Below are 18,815 nucleotides of genomic sequence, written 5' to 3'. Positions count from 1 at the left end.
AACCAGAGCAGCGCACGGAAACGCTGTTTACCTTCCCGCCGGAGCGGTACCTATTTATCTACTTGCACTCTGGCGTGCTTTCGAACTTCTAGGTTGGCAGGAGCAGGGACCAAACAATGGGAGCTCAACCCATCGTGGGGATTCAAACTGCCCACCTTCTGATCATCAAGCCCTAGGCTCTGGTTTAGACCACAGCGTCCCATCAAAAGAAAGATAGCACTTAGTAAAATGTTTTAGAGATCAGGGCCGTTCTGTTTTAATCCTTGCAAATAATAATTTTACGACCATGGTTGGAGAAAACTCAGCATTCTTTCATGAGCCCCACAAGGTTGCCAAGACTGGGCTTGAGTTGGCGGGCTCTGATGGAAGAGAAGGAGGAGGAGGAGGAGGAAGAAACAGGGCTGAATTGTGAGAGTCTAAGGTAGGAGGACAGGATTAATGCTCTTTCCACCTTGACTTCAGTCACTTCAGGGATGTTGGCTCTCCCCTCCGACCTTACTTAGGAGTGGGAAGCCTCAGCGAAGGATGGGGAGGGCTCTGATCAGCCAATGAGGAAGACCAAATAGGAGGCAGCAGTGGGTGATCAAGAGTCTGTGCAGGAGAGTGCAGTCTTGTCACCTAGAACTGCCACTGCAGATGAGAGCAGGCCTGCCCACCCTAAGAGAGTGCACACTTACAATCCTGATATTCCCATAAGGCACGAGAAGACTCACAAGTGAGTGCGGTATGCCTTGTCTGTAAAAGCTTGGCAGGAGGGGGGGAGAGATTTGTTGGGACATCTTCGATGCTTCTGCCCAGTTCTGAACTTCTTGCCCAGGTCCTGAACTCCTGGATCATGACTCTCAAGCACTGTATCTGCTGCCGAGCCTGTACCATTAGTTGCCTAAATAAATACATTATCAATTTCTTACTTCCAGTTAAGAGCTTCTGTCTGCATGCGCTGGGCGGGAGCCAGGACTTATTCACCAGAAACTAGTCTGAAACGAGTTTTTTGTTTTATTCAAAGCTAACTGCGGCCCTCAAAGTTTATTATTACTTGTTAAAATTTAATTGTTTAGAAAACAGAACACTCTCCCTTCCTGGGGTTTCTAGCCACTGGAATTCAACAGCATATTGCTTCTGATCATGTAAGGAGAGAGCCTAGGCATTGTGGCTAGTAGCCACTGATCATCTTTTCCCCCTGTGAATATTTCTAATCCTCTTTTTAAAGCCATCCAAGTTAAGACCATCACTGCCTCTCATGGAAGCTTGGAGTACAACAACACATTCCCCTTGCTCAAAGAAAGGTCTGTAAAGGGGAAGGAAACTGTGGGTCAGACTCTTTGCCCATTTAATCTCGTGTTCTCTGCTCTGAATGGGCACCAGCTCTCTGGGTTCTCAGTCAGAGAATGCCTTTCCTGCTATCTGATTCTTTTATCTGGAAATGCCTAGGGAATGGAGCTGGGACCTTCTGCCAGGAGCAGATTTAAGGGAGAGCAAGTGGTTTGGTCGCACCGGGCACAGAGCCTTGGGGGGGGGGGCTGCAACAATGATTCAGAGTGGAAGGCAAGAGGGTGAGGGGGCTGAATTTTAGCATTGCACATTGCATAGGTGAAATTTGAGACCTCAAGGTCTGCCACTGCTTCTGCATTCCAGTCGGAGGAGTTAGCACTATCCTAATATGGATGTTGCATGGGATGGAAGGTTCTGTTGATTTCAGCCCTCTGTTCCTCATTTTTCCAATCTTAAATTCAGTTCTCCACATTTTCTGCAGCAATTTGCATTTAAAAAAAATACACTCACACAATATTCAGGTTTTATGCACACTTTCCCCTAATGTTGTTTGATCGGAGAACCACATTGCAAAATCTGGATACATGTGAATCTCACAGAATGGCTGTGTTTAGGTTCTCATATTGTTTTGGAAAATGTGGATTTGAATGATTTGGCTTCAGATGCAAACTCAACTGGATTTCTCCCCCATTCCTAGATTTGACCATAAACAGATGCAAACAGGAGAGGGGACACGTTTCTGGGGATACTTACTTACGCAACTCAGATTCAAAATAGTTAACAGACTCCTTAGTAAATTCAATACTCTCTGTTGGATCATTTGGATTTCTAAAAAAGGAAACATCAAAAGATGAATGAAAAGAGCAGACATGACCAGCTTGGAACAACATGACCTCATACTTACACCACAATGCTGCCCTTCTTCATTAGATCGTCAAATGAGAGTTGCAACTGTTTTAAACCATAGACTTGAATCCAGTCATCTGTGGACTTCAACCCAGCAAACAGTATTGCTGTATCGTTAAGTCTCTGTTGACCAAATGAGAAAAACGGGAGTCAAGAAAAAGCCATTCAGGGATGAAAAGCATGCATTTCAAGTTGTCAGACCACATGGCTGTAGCAAGAATTTACTGTTGCACCATTTATTTGTTACCCAGGTAAGGGATCACCTTTAAAATAAAAACAAGGAAGCGAGAGAATGACAACAAGCCCAACAGATCCAGCAGGAACCCGGTTTATTAAAGCCATTGGAACAGGACAACCTTGCTAACCAGTTGTTCAGCAGAACTATTAGTTAGAAAAGAGTGCCACGAGACACATAAGAACAAAACTTATATAGCAGTTTCAAACATAGTATACAAAGAGTCAGAAAGCTAGGGGGGAAACTAAAGGGCAAACTACACTACAGAGTTTTCAAGTACTAGAAAACAAGACTGAAGCTGGAAAAGTGCATTGAGGGAAGGGGAAAACATCAGCTCTTTAGGACCTCAGGGATTTCTATTGCCTGGTGGCTAAACAACTTGCTAATCAATAATAGCTCAGACTTCACTTTTTGCCTAAAAACACTGACAGCTGGGAGCAGTCAGTCCAACTCCCGTCCTTCCTCTCAAAGGAGCCCAAGGCAAGAAACAGTAAGTGATTAAAAAAAACCGATTCCAAAAAAGATTGGGAAAGATCTCAATTTAAAAGAGTTGTTGGAAGAGCAAGGTCTTCAGTAGACACCAAAAAGACAACAGAGATGGGACCTTTCTCATATTCCAGGAGAGGGTGTTTCAGTGGGTTGGTGCCACCACATGAAAGGCCCTGTTCCTATGTAGTTTGCAACAGACCTCTACTGTTTCTACCATCCATGAAGAGCAGGAGATGAGTGCACATAATACAGATATTGACTTACCATTAAATCCCGTGTCTGGTTGATATTGGTAACCAATAATCCATCATCAGAGACTGCTGCAGAAACATTCCACAAAGATGGGCTTCCTTTTTGTAAAGTGGCATTTGATACTGAACTTACACTGGAAGGGGAAAGGGTTCTTATCATGCAGCATTACAAAGCTAGTTATTTCCTTTCTTTTCAGACATTATACATATCTAGCAATGCAACTGCTAAAGCATTCCACTTTAAGTCAAAACCACTTTAATGCAGTAAAGTAGGAAATCTGGGGAAATTTTCATGGGAGATCTTGCCTAGCATCTTCGATGTATATTTAGTAAGCCTAAAGAGCTGTGCACAAGTATATATGTGTTTCTGAGGGAAAGGCACCAGAAAAACTTAATTATAACTTGGATTTCAGATTTGACTAGTAAAGTACTGCATTGATTCAAAATACACAATATGACTTGCATTCATTCATTACGCTGCTAATAAAGTTTATGAAATGATGTGTTTCTAAAAGCGGAAAGTTTTCCATGGAGAAATATAGCGGTGGCAAGTTTTCCACGATATGCAACTGTTTTAATAGAGATGTAACCAGATAGTGTGTGCTCACCATGCAAGGACCATATTTCTCATACATAACAGGCAAGTCACAGATGGCTATTTTAACATGGTTTCTTCCTAGGAAAACTTGGGAAAGACTGTACTTTAAAAAGTGTGTGTGTTTATTTAATTTGTTCAACATATAAGCCACCCACCATTCAAAAAATACCATGGCAGTGTATTTAAACAGATACAGGGGCATATGAAGTGGGGGGGCGGAGGGGGCAGGTCACCCTGGGTGCCACTTGGGGGGGTTGGCAAGATGACCCCTGCCTCCCCCCCAGCTGTAGAGCAGCCGAGGGCACGCACAGTCAGTACTGGCTGCCTCTTGTATGGTGACTGTACGGGCTGTCACTCTCGTGCGCCGTCTATATGGGCATGCGCAGCCCGTACGGGATACCACACATGCACACTCCATACAGGATGCCACTCGCGCAGCAGCCCGTATGGACACCTGTATGGACAGTGCTAGAGAGCGGCAGCCGGTACGGACGCCACACGTGCGGCATTCCGTACAGAGTGCACACGCGTGACAGCCTGTACGGTCACCGCACGAGCAGCAGGCTGTCGCGCATGCGCAGTACAAACAGACGTCGCATGTGCAACACCAGGTGGTTTGCCCCACCCCTCGGCGTTCTGTCCCGGGTGCCGGAGAGGGTTTCTCCGCCACTGAACAGATATAACATTCAAACTATGAAGCTAAAAACAGTAAATATGCATTAAATTCATATTTAATATCAACAGGAATAATATCCAACATTGCTACCCTGAAAAGGCCTGGTTGCACCTAGACTATTACTGGTGGAACAGAAAAAAAGCAGTCTATGAGAAATATTTGGTTCAAATATCACCTCTGCGCTACAAATTCACCAAGAAACACTTTACACAAGCTGTTCTGCCCACCATATCCAACTTGTTCAAAAGCTACAAGTCGCTTACCCCACTTTTTCCAAGAACTGTGCATTGTCCAGGAAACTTGCCACCTTCTTCTGCTTTGACATATTGTTGGATCTTTTATTTTTTTATTTTTTAAAAGAAGAAAGAAAAGAACGCCTTTGAAAAAAATTAACACACTATTTTATTTTGTTTTGCCCTGCAGTCCTTCTAGTATCCTGGGACGGAGGAAGCGGGGTGCGGTAGGAGCAGGCTGGCCCAGGTCTCACCTCTGAGGGGGGTGACAAAATGCCGAGCGGCACTCACCGCGGGGCCTGCAGCGCGCCTGAGCCACGAGTCTCTTCTGAGAGAGATGTGGTGGATTGCACGCGCACAGGCTCCACACTGCCCAAATGGTCCGCCCACTGCCTCCCCCCAGCCCCAACTCCAAAGGCCCCATGGTGTGCCCCGCCCCTATGGGCACCGCACCCATAGGGCGCTCGAGTGGCTTCCTCCGCCGCTGCTAGTATCACAAAGCAGCAGCAATTGCATTCTAATATTGTAATATGTAGGAGTCTGCCCACCATATCCAACTTTTCAAAAGCTACAATTCGCTTACCCCACTATTTCCAAGAATTTTGCATTGTCCAAGAAACTTGCCACTTTCTTCTCCTTCGACATATTGTTGGATCTTCTATTTTGCATTTTTAAAAAGAAAGGGAATAACCGCTTTGAAACAATTAGCACACCATTTATTATTATTATCATTTGACCTACAGTCCTTCGAGTATCACAAAGCAGCAGCAATTGCATTTTAATATTGTAACATGTAGGGGACAGAACCTGATGCCCCTTCTTTTTAGCTTTCTCATTACAAGATTGGCATGCATTTTTGTTGCATGGCTGAACTGGTCCTTCCCTTTTGCCATAACACTGAGAAATAAGTGCTTTAAAAAATATTTAGTCTCTGCTGCTACAGGCTTCCTAGCGAGTTCTGTGCCATTTGAAAGCTTGCATCTCGGGGGGGGGGGGGGAATGAGCTGCCATCTTCTTTTTAGCCACTTGGTAGATGCTAAGATTGCCTTTGCCTGTTCTGGAAGAGCTCAAGTTATACCATCCATGAAAGAATGGCTGAAAAGATTGCCAAAACCAGCAAGCCAACTCAGTGTTATGTGAAGAAGAAGGAGGAGGAGGAGGAGGAGGAGGAGGAGGAGGAGGAGGAGGAGGAGGAGTTTGGATTTGATATCCCGCTTTTCACTACCCGAAGGAGTCTCAAAGCGGCTAACATTCTCCTTTCCCTTCCTCCCCCACAACAAACACTCTGTGAGGTGAGTGGGGCTGAGAGACTTCAGAGAAGTGTGACTAGCCCAAGGTCACCCAGCAGCTGCATGTGAAGGAGTGGAGACGCGAACCCGGTTCCCCAGATAACAAGTCTACCGCTCTTAACCACTACACCATACTGGCTCTGTGAGCGAGCTTTAACACGTCAGCTGGACACCACTTATAGCTGAGTGGAATGAATGGGTCTGTTTTATTGCTGAACAGAAACTTGATTTTGTAGGGCAGGAATGAGGAGCCTGGGGGCCAAACATGGCTCATCATGCCCCTCTCTGGAATACTCTAGTCTAGCCACATTCCCTGCCATAGAATCATAGAATGGTAGAATTGGAAGGGTCATGTAGTCCAACCCCCTGAAATGCAGGAATATTTTGCCCAATGTGAGGATCAAACCCACAACCCTGAGATTAAAAGAGTCTCATGGGCTATAAGCCTGCCCCCCCCCCCCAGAATGCACCACTCCTTGAACAGAAAAGACCTCAGTCTTGCTTGGATGGAGGAAGGGAGGAAGGTGCTACTTTTGCCTCTGGTGCCATGTGGCCCTCAGAAGGTTGCCCAGAAGGAAATGTGGCCCTCAGACTGTAAAGGTTCCCCACCCCTGTTGTAATCAAAATCAAGGTAAAAAGCTTACAAATTGACTGTACAGAAGACGAACTGATTTAGGAAGGTGTGGTGCAGTGGTTAGAAAGTTGGTCTAGGACCTCGGTTAGAGTATGGTGCTGATAATACCAAGGTTGCAGGTTCGATTCCCTTAGGGATAGCTGCATATTCCTGCATTGCAAGGGGTTGGACTAGATGATCCTCAGAGTCCCTTCCAACTCTACAATTCTATAATTCTATTAGGCTAGGGCAACCTACTGTGGAACCAGGCAAAACTTATAACTGCAAACAAACTGGGAGATGAGATGAATATCTAAATGACATAAAACGGAATAATATAAAATGGTATATTATAAAACACCAACATGTTTCTTCTTCAGTGGTCTCTGGCACCCGTATGTACGGTAAGTAGCAAACACACACACACAAATGTAAATTCAGAATACTTCCATACTGACGAAACAAACAGATTACATATATATATATATATCCCCAAATAATTTAGGGCTTGTTGATATAGTCCTGATCAGACCATGGAATAATATGAAATGCAGCATTTGTAGATGTAGGTTTATAACACACTTATAATATTTCACTTTGCTTCATTTAGACATCCAGAGTCCATTTTGTCCAGAACCAGCCAAAGATGACACAGAATAATGAAGCTATTCAAGTTCTCCAGAACTCCTAATCAGGCTGGATTCTGACACTGATTTTTTTTTTTTTTTACTGAGAAGTGACAGCTAGAAATTCACAGTCCTAAGTATTTGTCACACTTGACAGGAAGAATCTTAAAAAGCAAGTCATTTTAAGGTGTAAGATGGTATTCCACTCCAAACAAGGTTTTTAAAATAGAAAATGTACCTGAGGTACATTTTTTACAGTTGTATTCTCAAAAATTAGTAAACATACAATCAAATAGAAAATGTGTATACTGCTTTTTTTTAACCTCAGTGGGAAATTATCAAAGCCATTCACATCATAAAACCTACGACAATATGCAGATTGAAAAAAAAGTTCTATAATGCAGCTAAGTTTTCTTACGACAGATTTTCGGTGCATATACTGTTTGAAAATCACACTGGATAAAACACTTCAGTTACAAGTATTCCCTCCACACCGGAGACACGGTGGATATCAGGTGTGAGACAAGAGCCGTGGGTAGTGACTGGAGAAAGGTGCTTTGCACATACTCAGGGGCACAGTTTACCCTACACACGATGCTCTTCCAAACCAGTTTCGGAGCTAAGCACATCATCCCACCTGTCAGGACACCATTGCTCCTTCACATCCCAACCGCCCTTCCTCTGCTAGGACCACCACAAATCCGTGCAGCCTTAGGACTCACCAGCGATCGCTCACTCTGCCATGCATCTTCCCCAGTGCATGCAAAGCCAGGCTTTATCTGAGGAACAAACACTCCCCTGGCTTGAGCTGTGTTTCCGTTGCCAATGGCAACAGAAGTAACCATTCTCCATAGCGGAGGGAGATGAAAGATCTGCAGGGGAAGAGGGCAACACGCCTGCGTCTCAAGAGGCGCACGGCGAATTAATCTGCTTGAAAAGCAATTAATGTTCTGGTCTGATTTTTTTTATATATACTCATCCATGTGTATGACAAAAAATAGTATTTTGACACCTTCTGGGAGGAATGGGGAAGCTTTGGCCTTCTAGATGTGGCAGAACTACAACTCCCAGCAGCCTCAGCAAGCATGACCAATGGGCTAGGGGTGATGGGAGTTGCAGTTCGGCAACATCTGGAGGGCCAAAGGTTCCCCACAGGCAAACCCTTGAAGCCATAACCCAGTGACGTGTGGGGCCACAAATGTGGGTTTTGTCTTTGTACAATAGTCTACTTTCTACACGACTCCGCTCTCTATTTTTCATCCAGGCAAGCAAGCAGCCTGATCAGAGTTCAAGGGTGCATTTCCACCGGGCAAAAACTTTCAGAGAAAGCATGAAGCAGAATCACCCTTCAGAGGGTGCGACACCTGAGATTTCTGAAGGCCAGATTGAGTGGATTGGGGGGGCCACATTCGGCCTCTGGGCACGAGGTTCCCCATTCTTGCCTTTAAAACTAACAGGATTTTTTCATCAGAATTTTGTCCGCTTTGGCAGATGCGCCAAGAAGAGTAAATACATCTTCCCAGTGTGGTTCAGTGTGTCAGATTAAGACCTGAGAGACCAGGGTTCAAATCCCCACTCAAGACATGAAGCTCACTGGGTGACCTCAGGCCAGTCACTCGGCCTCAGCCTAACCTACCTCACAGGGTTGTTGTGAGGATAAAGCAGGGAGAACTATGTACGCCACCTTAAGCTCTTGGGAGGAAATGCAATAAATACAAATACAAAATGGGTTTTCTGTTGTCCCTTTTGAAGTTAAAGGGGTACCACATCCCTCCCCAAACATGCTGCTATACTTACCTCTTGTGTAATGTGGGCTCCTGTCCTGTCAGCATGATGGCACTGAGTGTCCTCTCTGAAGGAGGGACAATTTAACAAAAAAGGACATTTCCAAGTGAATCCTTACAGCGCAAACGGGTCATAAAAATCAGATTTCTCTCTCTGTTTGGCAAGTCATTCCTCGTTGTTGCCTTCACATCCACACAGTAATGGGTATATATTTCAAACGTATTTGCTGTTTTTAAATCATTCAGGCTGCTTCCAACTCTATCTTGAGAGGATTCTTTAAAAGGAGATAAATAAATAAAACCCCTGGCTATTCCGCTGCTTTAAGTCCTGGAAGACCTGCTAACCTAAAAGACCCTTGCTGGCCTTTTCCCACCTGGCCTGACCAGCTCCTTATGAAAGCTGAGGCTGCTGAACAGACTTTTCGGGCTGGGGTAATAACTTCTTTGTGTCTTTTAGTCCTTTTTATGTGGATTTATTGTTCAGTGTGGCTGCGTACTTTCCCAATGAGTTTTCTTTAGTTTATGATTTTTGTTATGCTTCTAATTATGTAATTTTTTTCACGTTGTATGGCGCCTCAAGGATGGTTTTAACCAGTGCTTTTTCCCCCGGGGGGGGGGGACGGGACGCAGGGGTATGCATACCCCTAAACATTTTGTGAATCTAAGTTTGGCCTCATTGAGGGGCAGTATTTCAATATGTGTAGGAAAGTGAGAGTATCCCTAAACATTTTTTTTTAGAAAAAAGCACTGGTTTTAACTATGGAAAAGTGCCATGCAAATAAAATGAGGTTTATGACAATGAAATGCTGACAGTGTCTTCAGCACCAGGCAAAGTTTTAACCACCCCAGCCTTTCAAATAATTCAAATTTTCCCAGTTCTGTTTCTAAATCTGTTTTAACTTTTGTGGTGAGTTTTTGTTTTCTTGTCATATTTATGTCCCGTTTGCCTCTTTATTTGGTATTTAAATTGCTTTTACTTTTTTTTTAAGGCTGTCAGAACACTTTATGTTAGGAAGTTGTAACACACACACACACAAAAATAAATTATATGCGAGAAAAGGTTTCAGTTATATACCACCCTAAAAATAAAATCAAAATCAAACCAGATTTCTTTAAGTAGACAATTTATTTTGATAAACTTGCTCAATAACAAAAATACAAGTGAAGAAAATTATGTTCATTTTATACAGTTTGTATTAACAATTTGTTTGGAAATTAAATTGGGGCAGGGGAGAGAAATGTCCTAACCAATTAGAAAATAATCCTTAACAGTTGGAAGAGGATATGGTTGCAGTGGAAAGGGGGAAGACCACCACAAAGACCTTGAGCCCAAACATTTATGATCTCTTGGAGCAGCAGAAACAAAACTAGCAACTCCAAGGCAGGAAAACCTATCTGAAAATGCCATTTCCTTCATCTTTTTGCTTTGGGATCCTTCACACAACTTTATATTTTTTTTAACAGCAGGTCAAAACAGCAACTGAAATAACACACTGGAGAAAGGAGAGGGGTGAGAAAGTGAGCTTTAGCAGTGTACCGAAGTCATTAAAACAGAAATGTTTGGAAACAGATCCCTAAACTCTACAATTTTATCTCAGGCGTGACTCCAGTGACTGTAAATTTGAAAAGTAAGGCTTAAGCTTCAAGATTCCCGTCTCCCCACCCTCAACCCTGAAAAGAAGGCTTTAAAATGGCAACAGGATAGTAAAGAAACGATATCGCAACAGACACAAATTCAGGTTTGGTTTTTTTTTCCCAGAGACATCTCACAAAAGACTCCAAAAAAAGCAGGGTGGGGAGGAAGAGCTGCTGCTGTGAAGTTTATTGGTCACAATAGAAATAGAGACCATACAAGTTTACTATAAGCCTGTCAAAATGACTGTAGAATGAACTTCATTTCACCAGAACCAGGATGTTAAAAGCATTCGGAGTCGTGTGACATCAAATAATTTGGGGCATTCACAAAATAGCAGCAAAGTAAGTGTGACTGGACTAATACAAATAATTTGCTCTTAAAAGTAAAGCTGGCAGAATTTCAGAAGGCTTTATGTGAATGCTCACCCCACCAATGCAGATTTTGCTGGGCAAAAAAGTTGCACACGCTGAACTGAATTAAGGGCACAGGCATTTATTAAAAGGCCTGTAACAGGTTTTCCCAAAAAGAGAGAGAGAGAGAAATCCTTGTGCAAATACAAGCGACAAATATTTCTTTGCAGATTTTAGCATGATGCTCTTAGGTATGGGGAAGGGGGGGACACACAATGCTGACCCCCCCTCCCAAAGTAACAGACAGAAGGTTGACAAACAATTGCACCATAAAACTGTGTTTTATATACAGTTTACAAGATATGGTCTTTCTACTATAAATTAATACTGCATTCCATTTGATCTTATTAAAAGCAACTGCTGACCCTCTCTGTCCCCCACCCCATTCCTTTTTATAGTTAGAAGGATTATCCACACACCCCCAATGACTGAAATTAAAAGTTAAACAAACATAACACACCAATTATTTATGCATTCTGCAGCTATATTGGCTTTCACAAATACCTGTAGACAGGCCAGGCTCCCGTTCACAATATACAGACTGGACACATTCCATGATCACAGAAGGTCATCGGCAGATGCTCTTCTTCTGAACTTTCCCAACCTGTTTTTAGTTAAGTCAGGAAAATGTCACCATGTGGTGATCTGCAGAAAGGGGACAGTGGGGTGAGGTCGTTTTGGCAAATATGCCCCCCATGTAAGCAGGGGCGGGGGTCTTGACTAGGGCTGGGTGATGTATCTATACACCGTCCAAAATCAGTTTGAAGTCCGCATCGTGGGAACAGTTTCGTAATGTTTGACATGGTGATATATCGTGAATCACGGTGTCTGGCTATGTAAAAAATAAATAAATCACAATGTGGGGGAAACCGTGAAGCCAGTCATCGCTGTTCTCATGATTCCTGCCGCCCCTGTTGCTCTGTACTATAAAATAACAGTTGTAACAGTATGTTAATGTTAAGTAAAACCGTATCAGTTTTAGACCCCTAGATGCCAGGACATTAAGCCATTTGCCTCTACATAGTTCCATCCTTATTTCAGACATATATTTCAGATATATCGGTATATCATGATGTTTAGCTGGTGATATATCGTGATGCTGAAAAACAGACGTTGCTCTGCCCTAGTCTTGACGCTGCCCCTACTAAGACTCCCATGATGCATTTTGGATACATGTGACCCATCTCCCTATACCCTTTGACCTCCTGTTTAGCAGAGAACACAAATCCATCAGCTTAGGTTGCTAATCTATATTCTCAGGACAGTTTCAAACTCAAGTCAAGGCCAGCTTATATTAAACCCTTCTATTTAATAGTTCAAGGATGGGAGCTTGGGAGCATTCCTGGTTCTTCCAAAAAATAATAATAATAAATAGCTATTTAGCGAGCTTCCACGGTCTTCCTGTTTCTTGACAAAGAGCTCTCAAGTAATGCCATTTGCACATGTTTCCAAACAGGGGAGATGGGGTTTAATTCAGCTTCCTAATGTAGAAAGGCAGGCTGAGCTTTGGATAGGGGTGCAAGATCCCATGTCTGAAAGATTGTGCCAATGAAGATGGGTGATGGCAGTATGAATTTGGGGTGGGGTGGGGTGGGGTGGGGAGATACACACTAGGAAAACAAAATAGAAAATTCTTTCCAGTAGCACCTTAGAGACCAACTGAGTTTGTTCTTGGTATGAGCTTTCGTGTGCATGCACACTTCTTCAGATACCACGAAAGCTCATACCAAGAACAAACTCAGTTGGTCTCTAAGGTGCTACTGGAAAGAATTTTCTATTTTGTTTCGACTATGGCAGACCAACACGGCTACCCACCTGTAACTGACACTAGGAAAGAACAGAGGGAGGGCAGGGAGGGCTGCAAGAGATTTGGCCCAGCCATAACTCCTCTGCCTTCTTAGGCAGGCATTGTGCGAGGTTAAATGCTCCGATTCCTGTTCTCAAAATAGCACCTGCAGCAAACTAGGTATGAAACCATACAGTTATTCAGATAATTGTAGGGTAGTTATGTCGTTAACTATGGCAAGACATAGAATGTAGTAAAAGGGCAAGAGTTTGCAGTTTTGTTTTTGTTTTTTTAAAAAAGCTCTGCTCCTGTGTCTTACAACAGCAGCCTGATATGTAGAAATTAAACGGGTGAAGGTTTCTAATATAATTTCATTTCCATGGCAGGGAAAGGGCAGGTGGAGGGATCATTAGCTGTATTTCTGGATGCCATGCTGCACAGGAGAAGAGGCAGTAACAATACTGGCAGCCCTAGAAAGAACCCAGGCAGGTAACAAACCAGGGATAAAACTTCTAGGAAAATAAACCACCTCCATATTATTCCATGGAACTATTTACAATAATCCTTTGGAGAAAGTGTCATTTTTACCCTTAATAGAACAGGTTATAGCTGCCAGGCCTTTTATCAGCTTGCTCATCCCTTTTAAGTACCAATTCATAAATGCAAACAAATTAACCCCATTAAACTATGTAGATCTCCTCAGAGCTCTGCATGGGGTTTCCTGCTGCAATCCAGTTTTCTCCAACATGGCGCATTTTTAAAAGAACTTTCACATCCAAAACCAGCAAGCCCACATAGGGTGTCATTTTAGGAAAGCTGACAGAATTCAACAGTGCTCAGAATTTCTTTTGTGAAGAACCCCTCAGCCAGCTGAGTGAACAGGTTATTTTTTTAAAACAAATACTACAGGCAAAATATATATATATATATAATCACAATCATCTGTAAACTCTACAGAGAAAGGAATCTGATACATCTAAGTCAGCCTCTTGCAACAATACTGTGATGGGAAGGTTTGCATGATTGTAAGGTTGTTCTGAAAATTATACAAGATTTTTCTACCAGAGAACCCTCGTTTTTACAGCAAATTTTGCATACACAAATGAAAATTGGTCAGGATCTTTCCCTTGAAGCCGGAAGCAATTTCCCCCAGTGCCTGATTGTAGCATGAGATGCTGCCGGCCTGGTAACCTTACATTTTTCCACTGCTATGACGATTACTCGTGGTCCCTTCCAATGCTACAATTCTATGACATCTTTGCAGTGACCAGTTGTACCCGTGGATAGCAACACTATGTGTTGTGCTGAAAGTACAACAGCAGTTACTCCCTAAGCAACTCTTGCACTAAAGGACCGGCAGCTAGCATTCAAAACTATTTCAAAGGTTATCAACTTCTTCCAAAACAGTGTGGGGGTTTCGTTGTTGCTGTTGTTCCAGCTCCACTCAGTTGCCGTCGCTTAAGTGAGCAGGGCTGGCGCCTAGGGTCAAAACCATCAGGCATCTGCCAAAGCCCACATCCTGGCAAAGGGCCTGCTGATGAATGGAGCTACAAAAACCAGACCGCTGCTGCTGGGCCTGATGACATGAATTAAGGAGCTTTAATGGGGGCTGCTCATGCCCAGAATGGTAGGCAGGTGCTGCTGCTCAGATCTTCCTTTTTGGCTACTGCAGGCCGTTCTTCACTTCTGGTGGGCCCATAAGTGCTCTCTTGGCCGGAGAGCAGAGAAAACAGGAGCTGCCTCCATTACTGAAGGAGGTTGGCAATGGCAGACTCTCTGAAGCGACTAGGATGAGATGGGAGACGATGCTATGAACTGCAAAGGCCCCTCGGAAGTGGGCAAGCCCTACGTTAAGTGTCAGAACAAGGCAAAGCATGGGGACGTCAAGCGACCATATGGCTCTCTTTTTTGTACCAGTTGGATTTAACTTCATACTCGCACGTGAAAGAAGAATATGTCCCTCTTTGTAGCTTTTACTGCCCAACCGCCCGGTTCATGTTATGTAGCCAACTTGAGATGGTATCTCATGGTAGATTTTCTGTGGAGGAATTCATATTAATAAGTGAAGCCAGAAAGATCTGGCAAGGTGGAAAGAGGGTTGGGGGGGGGGGGGAGAGAGAGAAACAGAGAGATGGAGAGAAACCAACCCACTTCAGTTGCCCATAATTTAAGTAGTGTAACTTCCCAATACTGGGATCGGACCTTTGCAAAGTATGACACAAACTTGCCTTCCATCCCCAATATACAAATAAATTACCATATAAAGAAAAAAACCCTCTTAGCTTAACTTAGAATTGCACCTAGAAAGGTATGGAGTTGTTTGTACCTATAACAAAACGTCTGTGAAAACCAAGGGCTGCTACAAAGAATGAGGTAAACTGAAGACTTTCCCAGCTATGCAGCCTTCAGAGAAATGGCTTTGTGTTTTTTTTTTCTATTTCACTTTCCCCCCTCTCCTATTGAGTTCTAGTTTCACACACCACAGTGTTTTGCTAGCAAAGCGCTCAAGAGCTCTCTTCCAGAAACATGTGTCTGCGTGTATAAATATATATGTGTGTGTGTATACACACACACACACATATATACACACACACACACACACACACACATATATATATATACATATTCTGTATACCACATATATATATATGTGAATTCTTAGCCACCCTGACGTTCCACAGTGTTTCTAGAGCTCACTGAGGTTGGCGAGAGAGATGGCAGACAGGCGTTTTTGTTGTAACAGATTTCCAAGAACATCTTTTGATCAATTGGCTTCAGGATGCAGTTAATGTAATGTTGAGCTGTTTGTTGGTTGGTTTTTTTTGGCGGCAAATGCTTCTTGCCTATCACAGAAGGAAGATGCTTATCTCCTAAAGAGAGTGAGGCCAGCCCCACTTCCAACTCCCTTGGCAAACCTCTGGTCGACCAAAGTTCATAAATACTTTTGAGATTTTTCAAAATTGTCAAGTTATCTAAAATGGGTCCAGTACAGTGATGTTGGGGTGGGGGGTGGGGGGGTGGAGGGCAATAACGCTGCACAGTGTAGAAAAGAATTATTCCACTACACTAGTTTCTATCACAGTGCACACCTGACCGCATCCAGACGCTCAGGAGATGAGTCAAGGCTGTCTGTCTGTATTTGGTTGTGGGAAAGGCTCTCCGTTCAAAAACAAAAATAAATCCAAAGTGCATAGTGAGAACGCATCAGAGACCTCCTCGTTCCGGTAAGACTGCAGCAGCCCAACGCAGGAATCCTTCCGAGATAGCGACAGACGTCCTACTCTCCTTCATGACCGAGTGAAGCAGTATCTAGACCTTTGTCAGCCAGGTAAACAGACTTTGCCAGCAAATAGAAGTCCCACTATTGTAAAGAAAATGGATAAAACAAACAGTACGTACGACGACCCAACCACTGTGTTGTTCGGCAGTTTATAAGGTTGGCCGCCCACTTCGTTGATATAAAATCCTATGGGAAATATTAGGGCTGCCATGCAGAATAGGATCACTGGAAGAAAATAAAAACAAAACACCGGATTAGTCCTTGGGGTGTGTGAGAGAGGGAGAGTCATGTTGATAGCTCATAGCATTAAACATCAACAACAACCATGGATTGCAGGCCTTGGAAGTTCCATCCCACTACATCTCAAAAGAACAAGAAAGAGGATTGGGATTTAGAGGGATGTGGCATTCAAACCAACAGATCCTTACATAGATGTTGCTCTTTGTTCTCTGAATATCCCCCAAGTTGCAAGGCACTCCGACCAGGACTACTTGTCTGCATATATATCTTTCTGTAACTTAAGAACCTCAGATTTCCTGTATCAGTAAAGGATTAAACTAGAGAACCTCACAGGTCTCTTCCAACCCTACAATTCTCTGGCAGAGGGACTTCCTTGGGTGCCTTACCAGCTGGCATGCGGCAAACAGCTACCAAGTAGAGAGCCTTCTGAGTGGTGGCACCTCAATTACAGAAAGCCTCATGGAAGGCCTCTGTTGGTGCCTGTATGCCCATCAGCGCTATGTTGGCAACCTCTGTACTACCCAATCATTCCCACCACCATCATTAGAGATCAGGCAAGGAATGGCTTGAGCAAAGGCCATTGTAACAGTACGCTCCAGCAATAAACACCCTCCTTAAGGCCACTTACCCAACACCGTCCTGAGTTTTAGATGCCAGCTGAAGATTTTCTTATTAAACCAGGCTCAATAAACAAACAGTAAATCATGATACCTTCAGTTGCTCTCCATTTTAGATAGCTGGACTCTTAGTGTGATGTTCAGTCCTACAGTTTTATCAATAGGGGCTTTTTAAAAAAAAGCATTTTCATGAATTCCTGATTTAACTGTAAGCCATCTTGGAAATGTTCAATGAAAGGTGGGGTACTGATGTGTAAAAATGTGTAAGTAAATTAAATGCGGCACGGTACACATTCCACGCAAAACACACATATGCTGTACCTCAAGGGGGGGCAGTATGCTAACTGGAACGAATATTTTGTGGCCACACCCTAGGCACAAGCTAGGAGACCGAGGGCTTCTCGTGCCAAAGAAAGAACACTATAGTAGCCATGGGACACCTACCTGAAACAGACAGAGTCTACCAATCCAGTCTTAATTCAGTTTATCAGGTTATCAGGCTGAAAAACCACTAGAGGGAGCTTAAAGCTTTCTGTTAATTTGGCACCCAAATGAACACTGCTGAGAGAACGGGATAGGGGTGTGCACTGACCAGAAGGTTTGGAAAACAGCCCACTTGGCTGTTGCTTGATTTGGCTCGGGTCAGAGGCACAGTACACTTTGGAATAAACAAGCCTTCAGCCTATTCTACTACCCTATCCCACTCCCTGTGTGGGTCCCAGATGTGAGGCAAGGAGGGGACACCTGCCCTTGGGAATTTCATGTTCCCAAGGCATCAAACAGGATAAAGTAATAGGCTTCCTGACCCAGTGTAGATAACCTTCAACCTTGGCCAGACTCTTCCTCCCAATACAGCTGCATCACTCCCCTCCCGCTGTAGAGCACAAAAAAAGCATTCTGTACCCAGCAGATGCCCAACATATGACTTATCAGAAGTGGACATGCACCGGGTCAGACCACCTACCCATCTAGCTCAGTACAACTGTCCATTCCAAATGGCAATAGCTCACCAGGGTCTCAGGTAGAGGTTTTTCCTCATCACTTGATACCTGAACCTGGGGTATTAACTGGGGTATACCAGAGACTGTGCAAAGTAGAGAATCAGAGTTGGATGGCTCTACCACTGAACCAGAGTGCCTCCCAGAAGTCAAGACATTTCTGGCAAGCCAACCACGGGGCAATAGGGCAAAAGGAGCCCCATGGATTTTGCACTCCCCTCTCTCAGCAAATGGAATTCAGAGAAAGGATAGCTCTGCACCTGAGCAGTTTTATTTCACCATCGTGGCACCACCATCAAGTACAGTGGTACCTCTAGTTGCGGACACAATCCGTTCTGGGGTGCTGTTTGCACCCCGAAAAGTACGCAGCTAGAGCAGCGCTTCTGCAAAAACACGTAGCGCAATAGAACTCAGGCTTGCAGGAGTATATTATTTAAGAAAAAAGGGTATGAACCCCCACAATGCCTCATTCCCCCTTTTATCCATTTTTCTATTTACGCTAGCTCTCAGTGATACTGTATGCAGCTGCCCAGGGCATCCTGAGTGTGTCTTTTAGATAATGTATTATTTTTACTTGGGGATATTCAAAACCCTGCAGTAGATTAGGCTCAGACACTTGCAGAAAATTGGTTTCTGGTATAGGTGAAACTGTTGTTGACTAGAACAAAAAGCAGGGAATAAAGCAATCCTATTAAAACACACATGTGCACCTACTCCATTTTTCGAAACGGATCCTATCTGTTATAATTAGTCTGCATAAAGAGATAAGCTTCCAATTAACCACCCCCAAAACACGCACAATAGTTTGGAGAAGGGTGCTTCATGGAAAGCAGGATTTCTGATCTTCCTGGGTGGACAAATATTTGTGAAAGGAGA

At 43.7% G+C, this 18,815-nt stretch overlaps 2 protein-coding genes and 1 long non-coding RNA gene across 3 annotated transcripts in view; all 3 read right to left on the bottom strand.

Moving 5' to 3' along the window:
- Positions 1 to 4,260, bottom strand: part of VWA3A (von Willebrand factor A domain containing 3A) — a 43,820-nt gene extending 39,560 nt beyond the window's left edge. The window contains exons 1-3 of the mRNA XM_033166489.1: positions 4,165 to 4,260; positions 2,177 to 2,301; positions 2,026 to 2,100 (exon numbers count right to left, since the gene is read on the bottom strand). Coding sequence (XP_033022380.1) covers positions 2,026 to 2,100; positions 2,177 to 2,301; positions 4,165 to 4,260 — 296 coding nt within the window. The remainder of the gene's footprint in view (positions 1 to 2,025; positions 2,101 to 2,176; positions 2,302 to 4,164) is intronic.
- A 397-nt stretch (positions 4,261 to 4,657) lies between these two features.
- Positions 4,658 to 7,961, bottom strand: LOC117057190. Its single transcript, XR_004427803.1, has 3 exons — positions 7,911 to 7,961; positions 5,244 to 5,318; positions 4,658 to 4,762 (listed from the first exon to the last, which is right to left on the bottom strand). It is a non-coding gene; the product is annotated as an uncharacterized LOC117057190 (long non-coding RNA).
- A 7,659-nt stretch (positions 7,962 to 15,620) lies between these two features.
- Positions 15,621 to 18,815, bottom strand: part of MOSMO (modulator of smoothened) — a 41,161-nt gene continuing 37,966 nt past the window's right edge. The window contains exon 3 of the mRNA XM_033167185.1: positions 15,621 to 16,309. Within this exon, the coding sequence (XP_033023076.1) occupies positions 16,125 to 16,309 (185 nt within the window). The 3' untranslated portion in view covers positions 15,621 to 16,124. The remainder of the gene's footprint in view (positions 16,310 to 18,815) is intronic.

This window comes from Lacerta agilis, chromosome 13 (genome assembly GCF_009819535.1).
Source record: "Lacerta agilis isolate rLacAgi1 chromosome 13, rLacAgi1.pri, whole genome shotgun sequence".
Taxonomy (NCBI): domain Eukaryota; kingdom Metazoa; phylum Chordata; class Lepidosauria; order Squamata; family Lacertidae; genus Lacerta; species Lacerta agilis.
The sequence above is the reverse complement of the archived record's forward strand: the minus strand, read 5'-3'. Positions and strand labels throughout refer to the sequence as shown.